This window comes from Myotis daubentonii, chromosome 7 (assembly GCF_963259705.1).
Source record: "Myotis daubentonii chromosome 7, mMyoDau2.1, whole genome shotgun sequence".
Lineage (NCBI taxonomy): Eukaryota > Metazoa > Chordata > Mammalia > Chiroptera > Vespertilionidae > Myotis > Myotis daubentonii.
Window position 1 is genome coordinate 94,595,884 of NC_081846.1, and position 22,306 is coordinate 94,618,189.

General features: G+C 44.7%; 1 protein-coding gene across 1 annotated transcript in view; it reads right to left on the reverse strand.

Moving 5' to 3' along the window:
- POLR2D (RNA polymerase II subunit D) overlaps positions 1–12,591 on the reverse strand; it is a 31,457-nt gene extending 18,866 nt beyond the window's left edge. Inside the window, exons 1-2 of the mRNA XM_059704806.1 lie at positions 12,457–12,591; positions 2,497–2,677 (exon numbers count right to left, since the gene is read on the reverse strand). Coding sequence (XP_059560789.1) covers positions 2,497–2,677; positions 12,457–12,529 — 254 coding nt within the window. The 5' untranslated portion in view covers positions 12,530–12,591. The remainder of the gene's footprint in view (positions 1–2,496; positions 2,678–12,456) is intronic.
- Positions 12,592–22,306: the final 9,715 nt, after the last annotated feature.

Genomic DNA, 22,306 nt, shown 5'->3' on the forward strand with positions numbered 1-22,306 from the left:
TATCAATATAGGAAAGTTTAAATACATTTATGTAAATTCATTTATTTATTCAATTAATTATTTACTGCCTACAATGAGACTGACACAGTGATGAATATGACTAAGTCCCTATCTTCACAAAGCTTACATTCAACTAGAGTCAATCATGTTTCCCACATTTAAAGTTTTGCTAAACCACAACTAATATATACATTCAGTCATGCTGTCACACTTGTCACACAGCACTTTACGCATCATAGCTTAAATTTAAATACTTAATTTCTTAGGAATTTATTTTGGTGTAATATAGAGTTCAAACTTTGTTGTAAAATATTTCCCCACTAATTTACAGTGCCAATTTAACCATAAATTGAACTCATATAAAATATAATAAATTTGTATTTGAATGTTTCCAAATTTTCTATTGTTTCAATGATCTATTTCATGACAAAGTATCACCATATTATTTCAATTATTAACACTTTTTAATGATTTTAACATCTAATAGAGTAAATTTCCCTTCATTTTTCTTTTTAAAAATTTTTTGACAATTCTCACAAATTTAAGATCATTTTATTCTGCTCCCCCTTTCAATTCCCTCAAGGATTTAGAATAGCAAATGTATACATTAGTTTGGGGCAAATTGACATTTTTGCAACATAAAAGACTTTTCATTCATGAATATGTTTAAATTCACCTTCATTTATTCAAGTCATCTTTTAGGCCTAACAGTTTATAATTTTAAATGGAAGCTATGCACAGTTCCTTCCAGTCTTTTCTCCATGCATACATTCACACTTGTCAGAATAAACTATATTTCCCATACAGTTTTATCGCCTTCATTTTCTGCACACTTAACATATGTAACCATCTTTCCATTTCTTTTTCTATCATAGGTTTTAATGACAGCATAGTAACCCATCAAACGGATTTACCACAATGTATTTAATTACTGTCGGGGGCGGGGCAGGTCAGCAAACCACCTGCAGCCCCTCGCCTGCAGCCCCTCACCCTGGCAGGCCCCACCCCCAGCCCCTCACCCCAGACAGCCCTGCCCATGGCTACTCACCTCAGCCAGCCAGCCCTTGATGACCCCCATTGGGGTGGAACAGCTGCACCCCACCAGTGCACAAATTCGTGCACCAGTCCTCTAGTTCATATATTTTTTTTAGTCCAAATATGCTGATATCCATACAAATGTTTTAAATCACATACTATCCAGTAAAACTGACACTTAAAACCCTTACCGATTTGGCTCAGTGGATAGAGCATCTGCCTAGCTGAAGGGTCCTGGGTTCGATTCTGGGTCAAGGGCACATATCTTGGTTGTAGGTTCCATCCCAACCCTTGTCAGGGCACATGCAGGAGGCAACCAATCGATGTGTCTCTCTCACATCAATGTTTCTCTCTCTGTGTCTCTCCCCCTCCCTTCCACTCTCTCTAAAGATCAATGAAAAAGTGTCCTCAGGTGAGGATTAACAAAAACAAACAATAAAAAACTGACCCTTTGGGAGGATGTGCTATTCTTCCTGTGGCCTTCAATACTCCCCAGCACATCACTATGTCCAGGGCACATCCAACCCAGTGGGAAAAGCAAACATTGATGTTTCTGTCTTTCCCTCTCTCTTAAACATCAATGGAAAAATATCCTCAGGTGAGGAGTCACAACAAAACACAACACACACACACACAAAATGCTGTTGTTGTTGTTTTTATTGATTCCAGAGAGAAAGGGAGATAGAAACATCAATGATGAGAGACAATCATTGATTGGCTACCTCCTGCACAGCCCCTACTGGGGGGATCGAGCCCCCAACCAGGGCATGTGCCCTTGGCCAGAATCAAATCTGGAACCCTTTAGTCTGCAGGCTGATGCTCTGTCCATTGAGCCAAACTGGGTAGGGCCAAAATGCTGTTTTTTACAATACAAAACAGCATATATACATACATACATTCATATATACGTATATACATATATACGGATATATATACATATATACATATACATATACACACACACACACACACACACACACACATATATATGAATACATGAAAAAAAGATCTGAAGGGCTATCAACAAACTGCTAATAAAAGTTACTTTGCAAGGAGGTAACTGGGATTTGGGATATGCAAGAAGGTAGCGAAAGAGAAATCTGGCCTTATAAGCAATTTTTAATTTTTGACAAATTATTTTGCATACATTAATCCTCGAGATAATGGGGTGGGTAATAGTATTCTACCTGTACATGTCCAATAGTCTGGATTAACAAAAACTTTCTTTTAGCCCAGCTGGCACAGCTCAGTGGTTGAGTGTCGACTTATGAACCAGGTCATGGTTCGATTCCTGGTCAGGGCACATGCCCGGGTTTCAGGCTTGATCCCCAGTGTGGGGTGTGCATGATGCAGCCAATCAATGATTCTTTCTCATCACAGATTTTTTCTCTCTCTCTCTCCCCCTCTCTGAAATCAATAAAAATAAAATATATATTTTTAAAAACTTCTTTTAGCACTCACCTACGGACACTGGCAATGGTCTCTCTGTTTTTGAAACGACTGAAACGAGCTGTGTAGTTTAAAGTTTTCATGAAGACCTCAGAAAGTTCCTGTTCGTCCTCTGCACTCTCATTCTGTTGCTTTCGATGTTCCAGAAGCATGTGAACTTCTGAATTTAGAAGTGTCTCGGCTGTTTCAAACTCTATTTGTGAGAAGCATAAACGTTAGCTGAAAATATTCTTTCAAAAGTGAGCTTCTAAATGTTGATTTTTGCCTTTGAGACTTACAGCAAGTCTCTGTCCCTGCAGATATCCAACTTTACTTTCATCCAAACTTGTATATAAGACACAGTGGAGTTCATGAGACACTAAAACAGTGATTCTCAACCTTCTGGCCCTTTAAATACAGTTCCTCATGTTGTGACCCAACCATAAAATTATTTTCATTGCTACTTCATAACTGTAATGTTGCTACTGTTATGAATCGTAATGTACATATCTGATATGCAGGATGGTCCTAGGCGACCCCTGTGAAAGGCTCGTTTGACCCCCAAACGGGTCGCGACCCACAGGTTGAGAACCACTGCACTAAAAGCTCATTTGGGCTACTTCCTTATATAAAAGAACCTGACCTAGACACGGGATTACATTACACATCATTCTCCTAAATTAGGCCAGGTACTGGTTTCTTTCTGGCTTACATAAACTTGTAATCTGCCTTACTGATGTAATATTGTATTGGTTATATTAGTTTCAGGTGTACAATATAGTAACTGGACATTTTTAGACCTTACGATGTGACCACCCATTCCACTAATTCCAGTGATCATCTGCCACTGTGCAAACCTAACACAGTATTACAGTCCCCTTCCCCTTTCCGCCCAGTCTCTTATCCCCCTCCTCTGTCTCTATCAGTCTGGTTTTGTCTTTGTTCATTTGTGTTTCTATAGATTCCAAACATAAGTGAAATGTACAGTATTTCTTTCTCTAATTTTCCCTTAGCATAATACTCTCTAGGTCTATCCATGTTGTCGCAAATGGCAAGATTTTATTATTATTACTTTTTGTTAATCTTCACCCGAGTATATTTTTCAATAGATTTTTTTTTTAATTTTTATTTATGTCAGAGGGGAAGGGAGAGGGAGACAAACACCAATGATGAGAGAGAATCATTGATTGGCTGCCTCCCGCACACCCCAGACTGGCATGCACCTGGACAAGGAACAGAACTGTGACTCTTGGTTCATAGGTCGACGCTCAACCACTGACCCATGCCAGCAGGACTCCATTGATTTTTAGACTGGAAGGAAGTGAAGGAGGGGAGAGAGAGAGAAATATCAGTGTGATGGAGACATTAATTGGTTGTCTCCTGCAGGAGGTTAGGGTTCAAAACTGTAACCCAAGTACATGCCCTTAACTGGGAATCAAACCCAAGACCCTTGGGTGCATGGGCCAATACTCTATCCACTGAGTCACACTGGACAGGGTTAGATTTCATTATTTTTACGGCTGAGTAATATTCTATTTTGTAGACACCTAGGTTGCTTCCATAGCTTGCCTATTGTAAAAAATACTTCAGAGAACACAGGGGTGTATATGTATTTTTGAATTCATGTTTTGCTTTCTTTGGGTAAATACCCAGAACTAGAATTGCTAGATCTATTTTTAGTTTTTTGAGGAATCTCTATACTGTTTTCCACCACAGTGGATACACCAATCTGCATTCCCACCAACAGTGCATGACTGTTCTTTCTCCCCATTTTGCCATCATGTGCTATTTTTTGACGTATTGATGATAGCCATTCTGACAAGTGTGAGGTGATATCTCATTGTGGTTTTAATTTGCATTTTTCTGATGATTAGTGATGTTGAACATCTTTTCATATTTGTAGGCCATTTGTATGTCTTCTTTGGAGAAACATCTTCCTGCCCATTTTTTCTAGCATAAGTGCTGCAGAGGTGCATAGTGTATGGCCATTTTCTGATACGATTATTTTTTATTGAGCTGTATGGGTTCCTTATATATTTTTGCCATCAAACCTTTATTTGATACATCAGTTGCAAATATACTCTCATTTTAAGAATTATTGTTAGGCCCAGCCAGCATGGCTCAGTGGTTGAAAATCGACCTATGAACCAGGAGGTTACATTTCGATTTCCGGTCAGGGCACATGCCCAGGTTGTGGGCTTGATCCCCAGCAGGGGGCATGCAAGAAGCAGCCAATTGATGAGTCTCTCTCATCATTGATCCTTCCCTCTCCCCCCTCCCCCCCTTATTCTCTGAAATCAATAAAATAAAACAATATTACACACACACACACACACACACACACACACACACACACACACATATATACGTACAAAGAATCATTATGTTAGGGAGGGCCGAATCTTTGGAAGCAAACATTAATGATGTACCCCAAAATACATTTCTGTTTGCATGAGACCACAGTGAACCAACTGAGTCACACCTGCCAGGGCAATTGATGTTTTAAAGGCTTTTATATATAACTAGAGGCCCAGTGCACAAAAATTTGTGCGCTCGGGGGGGGGGGGGGAGGGGATCCCTCAGCCCGGCCTGTGCCCTCTTGCAGTCTGGGACCCCTCGGGAGATACCAACCTGCTGGCTTAGGCCCACTCCTGGGTGGCAGAGGGCAGGCCCAATCCCTAGGTGCAGCCCCTGGTCGGGCTCAGAGCAGGGCCGATTGGGGAGTTGGGGCGCTGTCCCGTCATGCACAGAGCAGGGCGGATACGGAGGTTGCGATGCCACCCTGTCACGCTCAGGGTAGGGCCGATTGGGGGGTTGGGGCACGGTCCCCTGTCACACTCAAGGCAGGGTCGATGGGGAGGTTGCGGCGCCACCCCGTCACGCACAGAGCAGGGCCAATCGGGGTTGGAGCTCCGTACCCTGTCATGCACAGAGCAAGGCCCATCAGGGGGTTGAGGAGCTCCCCCCTGTCACTCACAGAGTAGGGCCGATAGGGGAGTTGGGGCACCGCCCCCTGTCACACACAGAGCAGGGCGGATCAGGGGGTTGGGGCGCCACCCTCTATCACCCACAGAGAGGGCCAATCAAGGGGTTGGGGCGCCGCCACTGTCACACTCAGGGCAGGGCTAATGGGGAGGTTATGGCTCTACCCCATCACACACAGAGCAGGGCCTGTGGGGGGGGGGCGGTTGGGGCGCTACCCTCTATCACCCACAGAGCAGGACCAATCAAGGGGTTTGGGCGCTGCCCCCTGTCACGCTAATCCCGGTGCCGGGAGGCCTCTCGGCTACGCTGATCCCGGTGCTAGGAGGCATATTACCCTTTTACTATATAGGATAGAGGCCTGGTGCGTGGTTGGGGACTGGCTGGTTTGCCCTGAAGGGTGTCCTGGATCAGGGTGGGGGTCCCCACTGGGGTGCCTGGCCAGCCTGGGTGAGGGGCTGAGGGCTGTTTTCAGGCTTGCGGGTGACTGAGGCTCCCAACTGCTCCTTTTTTTCTTTTTCTTTTTATACTGGGCCAGCTTTAGCTCTTGCTCCAGCTCTGAGGCCTCTGCTGCTGAAAGCAGGTATCTGGTTTGTTTGGGTTCTATAATCGAAACACTGTATCAACTCCAGCTCTGAGATCCCAGCTGGCTGAAAGCAGTTTTCTGTGGTTTTGTTTAGCTTCTATATTTATAACAATGTTTCAAACTGCAAGCTCAGAGGCCGGCAAGGCAGGAGGGGAACGTTGGTTTCCTCTGTCACTGAAGCAAGCAAGCCTCATGTTCGCTTCAAGCTGCCTGGCTGCCGGCCGCCATCTTGGCTGCCAGTTAATTTGCATATCGCCCTGATTAGCCAATGGGAAGGGTAGTGGACGTACGGCCAATTACCATGTTTCTCTTTTATTATATATAATAGGAATTGAGCTTGTAGATAAAAACACCCATTCCCTCTATATTTCATAGTCCAAATACTCTATCAACTAAACCTAATTTATTTATTTATTTATTTATATTTTTAAAATTGATTTCAAAGAGGAAGGGAGAGGAGAAACCAAGATGGCGGCATAGGTAAACACCGGAAATTGCTGCCTCGCACAAGCTCTTCAAAAATACAACTAAAAGACAAAACGGACATCATCCAGAACCACAGGAAGGCTGCCTGAGTGGAAATTCTACAACCAGAAGGAAAGAGAAAAGCACACTGAGACTCAGAGGAGGTGCGGAAGTAAAGTGCAGAGGTATGGAGGCGCACGTGGAAAGGCATGGCAACTGAGGACACAGTTGTCTTTTTCAATCGGGAGAGAGTCTCAAGCTCTGAACTCCAGTTCCAGGCGAGTCTCTGGGGACCCAGACTCATACGGGGAGAAAATGGACTGTCTGGCATCGGTCAGAACTCAAGGGCGGCTTTCTCTCAGAGGTGCTTGCAGCGATTACCGGGACACTGAGATGCAGGGCCCCTTAGGGTAGGACTAAGGATCAGCCATAGCTGCTTGCTCCACCCTGTTGATCCCGAGACCCCGACCCACCCAAGCTGTGCCCAGAGGCTTTTGCATATGAAAAGCCTGGACCTTTGCAATCTGAAAATTACCTAACAATCTGCATCTGGGTCAGAGAGACCCAGAACTTCCAAAAGAAGGCCCAAGGCCCCACAGCAGCTTGCACTGCTTCACATCTGGGCCTCATCTAGGCACCTCCAAACCCCAAACAAAGAAGAGGAATCTGCAGATCCCTCCATAGCTTCTGCTGGGTAGCTTCAGGCAGAGGCTAAATTAGCACCTCCTTAGAGATCCAAGAGCCAATGTACCCAGTGGTCAGAAGGGACCATCCAGATTACAACTCCTCAGATCCATAAGGGACAAACTCAGGAGGCAGACTCAGTGACGACCAAAGCCCCACTGAACCAAGTCTTGCCCCAGAAGGGTGTCTCACAGAAGTTCTCCCACTGATACCAACAACAATCAAGGGTTAACTACAACAAGAGCTTAACTACAAAGCTCACAAAGGGGTGCACCAAGAGTGTCCATCTCAGGTTATTGGGGAGGCTGAGCCACTGGGCCCTATAGGACACCTAGCACACAAAGCCACTCTACCAACACATGGAAGCATAAAAATGCGGAGACAAAGAAACAAGTCACAAATGACAGAAATAGAGGAAAGCAAACTACAGGATATAGAGTTCAAAACCATAGTAATAAGGTTTTTCAAGAATTTTCTGGAAACCGCCGATAAATTTAGTGAGACCCTCGATAAATCTAGTGAGATCCTCGAGGATATGAAAAAGGACCAACTAGAAATTAAGCATACACTGACTGAAATAAAGAATATTATACAGCCTCCACCGGTTTAGCTCAATGGATAGAGCGTCGGCCTGCAGACTGAATGGTTCCAGGTCCGATTCCAGCCAAGGGCATGTACCTTGGTTGCAGGCACATCCCCGGTAGGGGGTGTGCAGGAGGCAGTTGATCGATGTTTCTCTCTCATCGATGTTTCTAACTCTCTATCCCTCCCCCTTCCTCTCTGTAAAAAAATCAATAAAATATTTTTTTTAAAAAAGAATATTATACAGAGATTCAACAGCAGACTAGAGAATCGCAAGAATCAAGTCAAGGATCTGAAATACAAAGAAGTGAAAAACACCGAACCAGCCCTAGCCAGTTTGGCTCACTGGACAGAGCGTCGGCCTGGGGACTGAAGGGTCCCGGGTTCGATTCCGGTCAAGGGCATGTAACTTGGTTGCAGGCACATCCCCAGTGGGGGGTGTGCAGGAGGCAGCTGGTCGATGATTCTCTCTCATCGATGTTTCTAACTCTCTATCCCTCTCCCTTCCTCTCTGTAAAAAAAATCAATAAAATATATATATTTTAAAAACAAAACAAAACAAAAAAAACACCGAACCAGAAAAGCAAAAAGAAAAAGAATCCAAAAATATGAAGATAGTGTAAGGAGCCTCGGGGACAACTTCAAGCGTACCAACATCCAAATTATGGGGGTGCCAGAAGAGAGATAGCAACATATTAAAAACCTATAAAATATATATTTTTTTAAAAATAAATTATTGCCTCAGAACAATGAATGGAGAACACATTTAATATCAGAAAATAAGACCCCAAATTTCTGAAGTGAGAGTAACAAGCTAAACAGGGGTCAGTCTCAGCTTCTGAGGCAACAGCATTAATATAGCCTTAGGAAATGAAAATTAAGAGAGTCAACAAGCTACTAATAATCACCTCCAAGTTTGTTACAGCTGCTGTTTTTATGTATACGTGTGTGTATGTATGTGTTTTTATTAATTTGAGAGGAAGAGCGAGTAACATTGGAGAGAGCCATCAGTCAGTTGCCTCCTGCACGCCCCCTACGGGGGATTGAGCCAGCACCCGGACATATGCCCTGACCAGGAATTGAACTGGAGATGTCTCTGTGTGTGAGACCACACTGAACCAACTGAGTCACACCTGCCAGGGCAGTTGATATTTTTAAAGCTTCTGGAAAATCGCCCAAAGTTAGAGATGCCTACCTTTCAGCACTAAACAAATTTACCTGTGAAATGTAATGGATGGAGCTTAGGACAACAGTAGACTAATCACCTGTCACTATTCCTCACTGAAGGCAATGCCCAAGTACTATTTACACATCACCCTCGCTCTTTTCAATCAATGAAAGAACAAGGTAGCCAAATTGTGACTTGGAGGACCTAAGAGAGGGGTGCCTGAGTCCAACCAATCAACGTGTCTCTCTTACATCAAACTTTCTTTCTCTCTCTCTCTCTCCCTCTCCCCCCTGCCCCCCTTCACTCTCTCTAAAAATCAATGGAAAAAATATTCTTAGATGTGGATTAATAACAACAACAAAAAAAAATATAAACATATCCTTGGGTGAGGATTAAAAAATCCTACATAATAAAGAGCTAATATGCAAATGGTCGATACACCCTCACCAGTGGAGGACCTGAGGCCATGCCCCCCCACCCTACAGAGCTTGATGGGGGTGGGGCCGGCTGGGTCTGGGTCTTGTACACTTTAGAGGCATGCGCAGGTGGGCAGAGACTTGACTCTGGGTCACGCAGCACGACCCGGACCCTGACAGGAGGGAGATTTTCATATACATTTTACTAATTTTCTTTCATCTCTGACACTTCTATTATACAGAAAGGGCAAATACCAATATTAAAATATTTGCTCTAATTAACTCCCTTTTAATGTGCATGAATTTCGTGCACCGGGGCACTAGTAATAATAATAAATGGGAAGAGAAGAGGTGGCTCAAACACTTTTTAGTATCTATGGAGAGTTAGGACCCAAGACCTCTACCGATAGCTAATCACAACCACCATTTTTAGATGTAACCTCTCACACTCACACTATACATAATTTATTTGGAAAAGGAAAGGAAATAGATCAGGGGATCTGTAAGTTATGAACCCCCTGTGCAGGATTTTAAGAGCAACTGCCACAATTCACTACCCTCTTCTGACAAGGAAAACAGGTCCTTGGCCAGCACCTCAGCCGGGAATGACCTTGAGGAGCTTTCACTGCACCCATTCATGTTGTATGATATGGTGACCATTTCAGGTGGTGTTCTCCTGCACATCTGTCTCTAGTACAAAACGGTTTAGGGGATTCTTTTTCTTTTTTTAAATATTTTATTGACTTTTTAGAGAGAGGAAGGGAGAGGGATAGAGAGCTAGAAACATCGATGAGAGAGAAACATCGATCAGCTGCCTCCTGCACACCCCTACTGGGGATGTGCCCACAACCAAGGTACATGCCCTTGACCGGAATCGAACCTGGGACCCTTCAGTCCGCAGGCCGACGCTCTATCCGCTGAGCCAAACCGGTTACGGCAAAGGGGGGATTTCTTTACTTGAAGGAGGGAGTGACTAGGATGATATAATCCTTTTTAGAAAAATGACTTACTTTCTAATTTTTTCAAAAGAGTTGCTATTAATTATATCACACAAAGGATAAATTTTATTTGTGGGCAAAAATGGTTGTGAAAACTACTATTAAAAGTACTCAGAAGGTTTCAGTCCTACAATTATTTTCACACATTTGTTTACTTTACATGCCATAGCATAGTCTTTCCTTATCTCTTAAGTAGTGTTGTTCTAAAATACATAATACTTTATATGCCTGTATCAGCTGAGAGTTAAAGATAATAGCTTGATAGGATCTACGATCTAATTATACCCAATTCAATAAAATTCTCATGTGTACCAGATGCTACCTGCTTTTATCAAAACATTTTCAGACTGTAAAAAGAAAACAACACTAAATAAAAAGTACCCAGAGGAGCCGAGACCGGTTTGGCTCAGTGGATAGAGCGTCGGCCTGCGGACTGAAGGGTCCCGGGTTTGATTCCGGTCAAGGGCATGTACCTGGGTTGCGGGCACATCCCCGGTGGGAGATGTGCAGGAGGCAGCTGATCGATGTTTCTCTCTCATCGATGTTTCTGGCTCTCTATCTCTCTCCCTTCCTCTCTATAAAAAAAAAAAAAATCAATAAAATGTATTAAAAAAAAAAAGTACCCAGAGGAAATACAAATACAAAAAACTGGCTTAATTTATCACGAAATTAAGAAGACCATCTCCTTCTTAGTTATTACCCTTTTAAAAAGAAACACATGTATATTGCCATCATACAAAAAAACTTCTGTGAAGCTATTCTATGAAAATATTTGCACTTGAATCTATGAAATAAAAAACTGGCCTGGCTGGTGTGGCTCAGTGGTTGAGTGTCATGGTTCGATTCCTGATTAGGGCACTTGCCTAGGTGGCGGACTCCATCCCCAGGAGGGGGCATGCAGGAGACAGCTGATCAATGATTCTCTCTCATCATTGATGTCTCTCTCTCCTCCCTTCCTCTCTGAAACCAATATAGAAATTTATTTAAAAAATAGTAACAGCATTTTAAATATAATTTTAATTATATAATTTTAAATAATTACATAAAGTTTCACAATAAATAAAATTACATTATTTTTTTTGATATATTTTATTGAGTTTTTACAGAGAGGAAGGGAGAGAGACAGAGTTAGAAACATCGATCAGCTGCCTCCTGCACACTCCCCACTGGGGATGTGCCCGCAACCCAGGTACACGCCCTTGACTGGAATCGAACCTGGGACCTTTCAGTCCGCAGGCCGACGCTCTATCCACTGAGCCAAACCGGTTTCGGCTACACGATTTTTTTTAAAAGGCGGGTATTGTGCCCTAATCAGTTTGGCTCAGTGGATAGAGTGTCGGCCTGCGGACTGAAGGGTCCCAGGTTCGATTCCGGTCAAGAGCATGTACCTCGGTTGCGGGCACATCCCCAGTGGGGAGTGCGGGAGGCAGCTGATGGATGTTTCTCTCTCATCGATGTTTCTAACTCTCTATCCCTCTCCCTTCCTCTCTGTAAAAATCAATAAAATAAATTTTTAAAAAATAAATAAAAGGCGGGTATTGTTAAGGTTTCCTCCATTCGCTTTGGTTTTCAGTGCCTACAAGATAGGGTGTTTTAATACCTTAAGCTCTCTCTTTATTTTTGGTTTCATCACAGGGCACAGGGGAAGTTCCCAAATAGCAAAATGTGCTCTCCGTGCAGCCACCTGACCGGGGTCCGCCCTTTCCAAACCCGGCCCGGGCCTCCGCACCTCTTCCCGCCTCGCCCCGCGGCCCTCGGAGGCCGGCCCACCCCGCCAGGCGGCTCCCTCGGCCGGCGCACCCGGACGCCACTCCCGCAGGCGCGGCCCGCACACCACGCGGCGGCTGCACTGGGGCGGGAGAGCCGCCTCCCCCTCCCGGTCTCGCCCTTTCCGTTTCTCCGACCCGACCGCCCGGCGCCCGCCCTCCGTCTCGGCGCGGCCGGCAGGGAGCCCGGTGCCCTCGGGACGAAGGAGCCGAGTTCAGCCCGCGCTGGGCTCTCCTAAGGCCCGAGGCCCGTCCAGACCCCACGCGAGTGTCGGCTCCGTCCCCTCCGAAGGGGGCGGCCGGCGGGGCGGGGCGGGGCGGGGCGGCTCGGCAGCCCCAGGCCCACCTTTGGGGAAGATGAGCTGTGAGGCGTCCTCCTCCACGTCGCCAGCCCGCGGGTCGCTGCCGCCCGCCGCCATCGCCGCGCGGACACTTCCACCGCCGGAAGCGGAAGCGCCGGGCCTCCCGCTGGGCCACGGAAGGGGCGGGGCCCGGTGGGCGGGACCTCGAGGTGGGCGGGGCCGGCAGGCCGAGGCCGCTCCAGAGGGGTGCGCTCCGCTTCTCCGCCGAGTCCCCAGGCCCTGCCCTCGCCGCGGTCCCTGGGGAAGCGCGGCAGGACTGGTGCGGTCGGGAATGCGCTCACTCGCCCCAGGCGCTCCGCTGGTGGAAGCTGGTCGGTGACCCGTTATACAGAGTGAGCAGCTGGGAAAATTCCAGCACAAGCGGAATAGGGAAACCGATCCCCGGCAGTTTGTGTCCACCCGGTAAATCCTCTCTCCCCAACCAGACACAAGAGTAAATGGGTTGCACTTCTCCTCCCCAACCAGAGGGAAAACAGCTTAAATCACCCCTCTCAGGGAGACAGATCACAGAAATCCAATTAGTGCCATTTGCCAGCCACACCCAAGGACAGACAAATTAAGGGAATAATCTCATTTGGTACGTCAGCAGAAAGCTGATGAATATTCTATTGACCAGCCCCTAAGTGCCCCCTAAATGCCCAGCCTTTCAAACCCCTGAAAATGAAGGTCCCAGCAGCTTCTCCTTCCAGGGAGCACACTGCCAATTCCTTCCCCCTCTCCTCCACCTCCTCCCGCACAAATCCCAAACCTCTCCGCGACCCCAGGAGACTTGCAAGCAGGGGAGCAATGGGCAGCAGCGGCAGCTCATCCGGGCTCACCCCCTGAACCTGTCACCACGGCCCTTTCCCCCCTTTTCTCTGGCTTCCCAGGGAGCCAGAGCAGCCCAGCCTGGGCTCTCCCGTTGCTTCTTCTATGCCCGTCCTTGTCTCACTGCCTAGAGTATGTTTTTGCTGCGGCCAATAAGTTCTTACTTGCTTTTCTACACTTTGTCTCTTGGTTGAAATCCTTCCTCAAGAAGACAAGAACCGAGGTCTCTTCTCCCCAGGAGCATGTTTTAGGCACCAAGAGTTGGATTGCACAAACTGTAAGGCCACCAGCCACCAGGCCAGAGAAAGGGCTGCTTTCCCCTTCTTCCCGTCCTGGATTGGGAGGGTGAGGCAGCAATTCTAGTTAAAGGGGGTGACTTCCTGGGAGCAGAAAATTACAGTAACTATGAGCACCTGGCAAAGAACTGAAGCCACCACATTGATTTCCAAAGAATTCTGCTCACAGGCATGACTCCCCGTGCCCACATTCTTGGCACCCTTACATTGTTACAATTTAACATGCACCTCACCTGCCCAACTGCACTGCTTGGCCTACACTCTCGCTTGCCTCTTTACTACTATTGTATCTAGGAAAACAATCTACACAAACTCAGAGCAGTGGTTCTCAACCTTCCAAATGCCGCGACCTTTAATACAGTTCTTCATGTTGTGGTAACCCCCAATTTCATTATTACAAATTGAACATAATTAAAGCATAGTGATTAATCACAAAAACAAGATGTAATTATACATGTGTTTTCCGATGGTCTTAGGCGACCCCTGTGAAAGGGTCGTTCGACCCCCAAAGGGGTCGCGACCCACAGGTTGAGAACCGCTGTCTCAGAGTTTAGTGGGGTCAGGTCTCTACAGCACTTGGCAGGTAGAATTTCTACAGTATCATGGTTTTCGGCAGGCAACAGCGTTCCCACAGTCTGGAGTTCTCAGTGTAGGGGTCCATCCTAGAGGGGTTCGGCAGAAATGGCGTAGACATTATAAAAGGAATAGGAGACATACAGACTATAAGACATTATACAGAAATGCGAGATACAAGACAGCTACGAGGTAAAGGGCACCCTAAATTTACCTCAAACCATGAGTCCTTCCATTTGCCAGCTACTGCCTTATTTACAGTCCCAGCAAGAACCTTGTACAAAACCCTCCTCTGGCTGTGAAACCCTTCAGTCTGTTATCACCTCTGGACACACTCGCTGTCTTTCTTTTATGCTCCTTTGCTCTGGCCCTGCTGACCTGCCTGCTCCCGGACGCCTAGGCATATCCCCCGACCCGGGTCTGCAGGGACACCCATCACCTGGGAAAGTTTACTTCCTCCCTGAGACTATGGTGAGATTCCATGGTCTGGTCCCTGCCAGATGGCTGAGGCGTCAGGCACTCGTCCTCGAGTGCTGGACTCCAGGCTCTGCAGTGGGCCCCAGGATGCTGGGCTCTCTAATTCGTAACCTCCAAACGGGGAATCAACCTTCTGTGCAGGATGGGAGTTCCCTGGCCTGTATCTTGGCTAATGGGGCCCAATTCAACCCCGACCTTAAAAAAGAAAAGATTAATTTTCTATTGTAATTCGGTCTGACCACAATGTAAGTTCCCCCCTGGGGAGTCAGGACCTCAAAATGGGCGCATTAATCACAGCACCATCCTCCAATTGGATCTTGTCTGCAGGCAGCAGGACAGATGGTCAGAAACTCCTTATGTTCAGACATTTTTCCTATTATGAGAAAGGGAGGATCTCCTCCAGAAACAGAAATTGACAGCCTGAGCCCTGACCAGCATGTTCAATGGTTAGAATGTTGGCCCTCGCACCAAAGGGTCTCAGGTTCAATTCCCGGCCAGAGCACATACCTGGGTTGCAGGTTCGATCCGTGGCCCTGGCCAATCAATATGTCTCTCTCACATTGATGTTTCTCTTTTTCTCCCCCTCCCACTGTCCCATCCACTCTCTCTAAATAAATAAATAAATAAATGGATTTTTTCTTTTTTCTTTTTTTAAATATATTTTATTGATTTTTTACAGAGAGGAAGGGAGAGGGATAGAGAGTTAGAAACATCAATGAGAGAGAAACATCGATCAGCTGCCTCCTACACACCCCGTCAGCAACCAAGGTACATGCCCTTGACCAGAATCGAACCTGGGACCCCTCAGTCCACAGGCCGACACTCTATCCACTGAGCCAATCTAGTTATGGCTAATTTTTTTCAATAAGCTTTTATTTAAACCAAACTGGTGTCATGTCAGGAAGCAAGACCTCAAAATGCTCCCTGTAGGGAATTATTCTGATACTTCTGAGCACATGGACAATGATACTGAAAGGCCTTTAACATCTTTTGAAACATTTGGATGATACAAAAATGATGCTGTTTTCAACATCAGAGAAAACAAGGTTGTAAAATAAAGGACATAATCAGTGCATGACCTGACTCAGTAGTAAACAATGTTTAGGGAACATGTAAACTCTATTAACAAAACATAATCACCAGGGCATTACAGGGCGGTTAACAGAGATGGTGTGTGGGCAACACAATAGCCATGAGGAGTTCGGTGGTCTGCGGCTGTCCTGTGGGAGTGCCTTGAAGAGTCTGGAAAAGAACATTAATTTGACATCTTAAAGGTAAAGACCGAGCTTCGTGAAGGCCTAGGACGTGACTACGCACCATGACTTGCTCTTAGTCAGGAACTTATCTTCAGACTATCAGTGTCGTTACGTTTGGCCTCCGGGTTTGCAAGGACTGCTCTGCGGCCGCCCCTGAGCTTGTCAGATGTATTGTGTGGCCCCGTTTTGGTCCACAGGTAAAGCAATGGTAGACTGTGTAGCACTGGCAGAGCTTGCTGTTCCGAAGTGCTTCCCTACAGTTTATTGGAGCTGTGAACAGAGGTACTGAGGGGAACCTGAGACGTGCAGCAGCTGGTGTGGGCAACGGGCTCTGTCCCTCTGTCCGTCCTGCAGGCCTTTACAGAGCAACTGCTACTGCTTACCGTGTGCTGGCCCAGGGGCTACCTGGAGACCCAGCACTTGGTACCTTCTGCACACACTGTGGGAGAGAAGACAACAGGTGAAGAGAGGAGAATAACAAATAATACATATAGTAATGTTCCCAATATGTACTTGGTTTGCCCACATTTTCATGCAGGAAACCACTGTCAACATTTATGTACAACACTCTAGGGTTAAAAAAAAAACACAATGTCATCGCCCTAGCTGATTTGGCTCAGTGGATCGAGTGTCTGCCTGCAGACTGAAGGGTCCCAGGTTTGCCCTAACCCAGTGGTCAGCAAACTCATTAGTCAACAGAGCCAAATATCAACAGTACAATGAAATTTCTTTTGATAGCCAAATTTTTTTAAACTTAAACTATATAGGTAGATACATTGTTCTTAACTTAATTAGGGCACTCCTAAGGCTTAGGAAGAGCCACACTCAAGGGGCCAAAGAGCCGCATGTGGCTCGCGAGCCACAGTTTGCCGACCACAGCCCTAACCGATTTGGCTCAATGGACAGAGTGTCGGCCTGCGGACCGAAGGGTCTCAGGTTCGATTCCGGTCAAGGGCACGTACCTTGGTTGCGGGCACATCCCCAGTAGCGGGTGTGAAAGAGGCAGCTGATCCATGTTTCTCTCTCATTGATGTTTCTAACTCTCTATCCCTCTCCCTTCCTCTCTGTAAAAAATCAATAAAAAATTTTAAAAAGTTTATGGTGAAGGCCCCCAGGTTCAATTCTGGTTAAGGGCACATGCCCAGGTTGCAGGCTCAATCCCCAGGAGGGAGCATCAATGATTCTCTCTGGTTGATGTTTCTATCGCTCTCCCATCCTCTCTGAAATCAATAAAAATATATTTTTTAAAAACTAAACAAATGCCGAAACCGGTTTGGCTCAGTGGATAGAGCGTCGGCCTGTGGACTCAAGGGTCCCAGGTTCGATTCCGGCCAAGGGCATGTACCTGGGTTGCGGGCACATCCCCAGTGGAAGATGTGCAGGAGGCAGCTGATCGATGTTTCTCTCTCATCGATGTTTCTAACTCTCTATCTCTCTCCCTTTCTCTCTGTAAAAAATCAATAAAATATATTTAAAAAACAAACAAACAAACAAACAAAAACTAAACAAACAATGTCATCAATCCATCCTCAAGGGGAGCTCACCAGGAGTACTGATGCAAGATTTGGACTTATTTTGCATAATAAAGGACAGGAAGTGGGGAGTGGTAGGAAAGAAAGTGCTACTGGAGAATACAGAGAGTCAGAGGCCACTTCTGGTTGGGGGCAGGTGAGTCACAAGAGGGTCTAGGAGCCACGCTGACATGGACACTGCTCCTCAACATGTAGTCAGAGGTGGGAGAGGGACAGAGGGCACAGGGCAGAATATTAATTCTTTAAGGCAAATTCATATTCAGCTTCCTCAGATGCCACAGTAATTATACAAACACGGAACAAGGTCGTAATATATCTTCACTATTGTTGCTGTATCATTTTTTCAATCAAAAGAATAATTCCCACCTTCTATAACAGTGATGGCAAACCTATGACACGCATGTCAGAGGTGACACGCGAACTCATTTTTTTTGGTTGATTTTTCTTTGTTAAATGGCATTTAAATATATAAAATAAATATCAAAAATATAAGTCTTTGTTTTATTATGGTTGCAAATATCAAAAAATTTCTATATGTGACACTGCACCATAGTTAAGTTAGGCTTTTTCAAAATGCTGACACGCCGAGCTCAAAAGGTTCACCATCACTGACCTATAACCTTTAGAGTACTTTAGATTCTCTGAGAATCTCTTGTGGACTGAATTACTCATGTTATTCTACCTCTAAAAGAGAATAGCATTTCCCAATTCTCCACATACTCAAGGTTGATGTACAGAATCTCCCAAGTTCTTTCCTAAAATAAAGAAGCCTGGGGCACCTGCTGCTGCTCCAGAAGCCGAATCAAGTCTCTAGAGATAGGAAGGAGTGGGGCCTGTGGGGAGGGTGGCGCTTGGGGGATTCCGCCAAGTCTTTTTCTTAAAGTATAGCACCGTCTAGAAGGCGTCCTTGGAGCCCTGGACTGGACTCTGGCCTGCCTGCCTGTGGCCATGGCCCTCCCTCGTGCTGTGCTGGCTCTGTGGTCCGACTCTACCTGAGAAGCCTCTTCTTGAGGTCACGCGGTGCTTGCTTCAGTACCCATGTCTCTCAGAAAGCCTGTCCTGACTTGAGGGGCTGAGCACACCAATGATGTCACTTCTTTTTTTTTAAATGTATTTTTATTGATTTCAGAGAGGAAGGGGGAGGGAGAGAGAGATAGAAACATCAGTGATGAGAGAGAATCATTGATCGGCTGCCTCCTGCACGCCCCCTACTGGGAATCGAGCCCACAACCCAGGCATGTGCCCTTGACCGGAATCGAACACAAGACCCTTTGGTGTGCAGGCCGACGCTCTATCCACTGAGCCAAACCAGCCAGGGCTGTGGTCGGCAAACCGCAGCTTGCGAGCCACATGCGGCTCTTTGGCCCCTTGAGTGTAGCTCTTCCACAAAATACCATGTGTGGTATTTTAAGTGTGAGGAAAGCTTTTCTCAACAGGTTTCAGGAATTCAGAAACAGGAAAGCGACTTTAGCCTTTGTTAAAAAACCTCTCAATGTTACTGTAACAGAAATAAATTTTTCTCCCTTTAATATTGACATTGAAAAAGGACACATATGTAATACCCTTTATAATACTTTAAGCAATGAAACAATAAAAAAAATATTGACATTGGCAACTTTGAAATGCAACTGCTGGATTTAAAAAACAAAGAACTGTGGAACTAGAAATTTGAACGTCTTTGTGCTGATATAGAAATATTGGAGAAAAACAGACACAGAACCTAGAGACAGAAGAACTTCGCTGGAGAGAACATGGCAAAAGATCCTGCACAGAAACTGGAGACAGAACCTAGAGACAGAACCTAGTGAGAGAACATGGCAAAAGATCCTGGACAGAACCTGGCTGGAGAACCTAGCAAGAGAACATGGACACAGAACCTGGCTGGAGCTCCTAACCAGAACTTCGCTAGAGATCCTGACCAGAACTTGGCTAGAGATCCTGGCTAGGCTGCTGATCAACTGAACGCTGTCTCCGTGTCATTCCTTCTTCGCCGACTCCGTACACACCTTTGGGGACCCCTGGACCTGCTGGGGGTGGACCCCAGCATCTGGCGCCCGAACAGGGACCCCTAGAAAAGGAAACAATGGAATAAACATGGAGTAACCGACGCATCTGCATGGTGTACTGCCAGTAGTGAAGAGAAATTTTCCCTGAAGACCAATTTGTTTGTTGGATGGTGAGTGAATTACAAGCAGCACACGTTGGAATGCTTACTCTATCAAAACAGAAGTCAGCTGCTTTCTTTAGCAATGGCTGTGCCAGCTGGCTGGAGAATGGCATTGGCTCCAGCTGTGTTTTGAAGCTACACATTTCATGTTTTCCAGTCCAATCAGATGCGCTGGCACTGAATGAAATGATTCTAGAAAATACAAGAGAAGTTGAAATGAATACAAAAAGAGGATAACGCTATGTAGTAAAATAAATTCTAGTCAGGATTCGACTTAATCCATCGTATTACATACACATAGTCACAATTAATAGTGTGAAAGCATTATTTCAGTTTCTATAAGGCCTTTTATATGTAGATTTCAGTATATATATAATTTTCTTTCCATGAACAAGTAATGCAAGTTAGGAGAAAAAAGAGGAAAAGATGTTCTCTTTAGATTTGTCTCATTTGAATTTTAGTAAATTAATCCTGTAGTTCTTTATTTAGCATTTAAGTAATGTATTCAAAGAACAACATAAGGCATTTATAGCCACAAAATCTCAACTGTCTTAATTCCCTAATGTTTTCATTCATCTATTCAAATTCTGAGCACCTACAATATACAAGGAACTGTGGGTACTAAGATGAACATGTTATAACAATTAGTCTTAGGAAGTTACAAGCTGAAAAGAGGCACAGGAACACATATTAACATTAGAAGGTTAATCTGTGTTCATAATATGTGTTAATATGTGTTCTAGCACCTTGTAATAGGTGCTCGAATAGATGTTTTCACTCTATGGGAAAGGCTCAAAGCAAAGAAATGATCCAGTCTCTCTGATGGGATTGGCAGATGTTTAAAGACAATTAAATTTTGTCACGCCTTCCAGCCTGAGTAGGAAGCCCGAGGAGAGAAGAGTGACAGGAATCCCTCAAGCCAAGGATGTAGAATGGTTACAGGCTCTGGTCCTGGGGCGGAAGATGAGTCCCATATTATGTGTCCTTTCCCTGGAAAAACTTTTGATGTAGTTCCAAATGAAATAGGTAGAGATGGAATATGAATGGAAAGGAGGAAGAAAACAGGAAAAAAAAAGATGAAATGAAAGAAAGAGGAAAAGTAAGTAGATTAACTGGAGAGTGAGCAAGTGGAAATGAAAGGAACTAAGCTAGGAGGGGAGAAGAGTCAGGTGTGCAGACATGAGAAAAATCATTTATCACTTTCACGAGGTGTTTTTAGCAATTAATATGAAACAGCTATGTGGTTATGTCTCATGTTTATTTTAATGTTTCTACTTATTAAAGATAAATCATTAGAAAACCAAAAAAAAAAAAAAAAAGAAATATTGGAGAAAAACAAATGTGAACTTAGTTCACAGCACAAGTGGTCTGCTTTGAAAGACCTGGAGAAGGAAGATATGTTGATTTTTAACACCTGGAATAGTATTCCTGACTCATATAATCAACTGAAAAAACTAGCGTTTGCTGTTCTTTCCTTATTTGGGTCTACATATTTATGCAAACAATCATTTTCAAGCATGAACCTTATCAAGAGTAAATTGAGAAGTCGTCTTATTGATGAGAACCTGGAACCGTGCCTAAAATTAAAAACAACAACATACATGTCCTAACCGGTTTGGCTCAGTGGATAGAGCGTCAGCCTGTGGAATCAAGGGTCCCAGGTTCTATTCTGGTGGAGGGCATGTACCTGGGTTGCGGGCACATCCCCAGTGGGGAATGTGCAGGAGGCAGTTGATCGATGTCTCTCTCATCGATGTTTCTAACTCTCTTTCCCTCTCCCTTCCTCTCCGTAAAAAATCAATAAAATATATTAAAAAAAAAAAAAAAGAAAGAAAACAACAACATACAAACGTGACTTACCCAAACTTTCCAAGGAGATGCGAGGCCATTGTTCACATTAGTGTTTGTCAGTCATTGTCATGATTTAATTTTATGGATATTGTAAGGTACATTGTAAGGAATTTAATTTTATCAATAAATAATATTATTAAGTATATCAAGTTTTATTCAACGTACCTATAGTTTAACTAAGACTTAAAACTGTAAGTAAAGTTTATTAAGTTAATTTTAGGCAACATTGTGGAGTGAAAGAAGATGTAGTGTCGAGGATTGAGAAAGGTATGTTGAGATGGTTTGGACATATAGTGAGGATGAACGAAAGGAGATAGACGAAACAAGTATACAAGACGAGTGTGGATGGGAGAGTTGGAAGGGGTCGACCTCAGCGAACGTAACTCAATCAGATTGAGGACGTTTTTAGCAAAGGCCAGCTTACGAGTACCCTAATTCAGTTAATAACAATGTACCTACCTATATAGTTTAAGTTTAAAAAATTCGGATCTCAAAAGAAATTTCTGTTTTGTTTTTTTTAATTAAATCTTTATTGTTCAGATTATTACATTTGTTCCTCTTTTTTCCCCCATAACTCCCCTCCTCCCAGTTCCCGCCCAACCCTCAACCCTCACTCCCCACCCACTGTCCTCATCCATAGGTGCACGATTTTTGTCCAGTCTCTTCCCGCACCCCCCACACCCTCCTCCCCCCCAAGAATAGTCAGTCCATTCCCTTTCTATGTCCCTGATTCTATTATGATCACCAGATTATTTATTCACTTGATTCTTAGATTCACTTGTTGATAGATGCATGTTTGTTGTTCATAATTTGTATCTTTACCTTTTTCTTCTTCTTCCTCTTCTTAAAGGATACCTTTCAGCATTTCATATAAT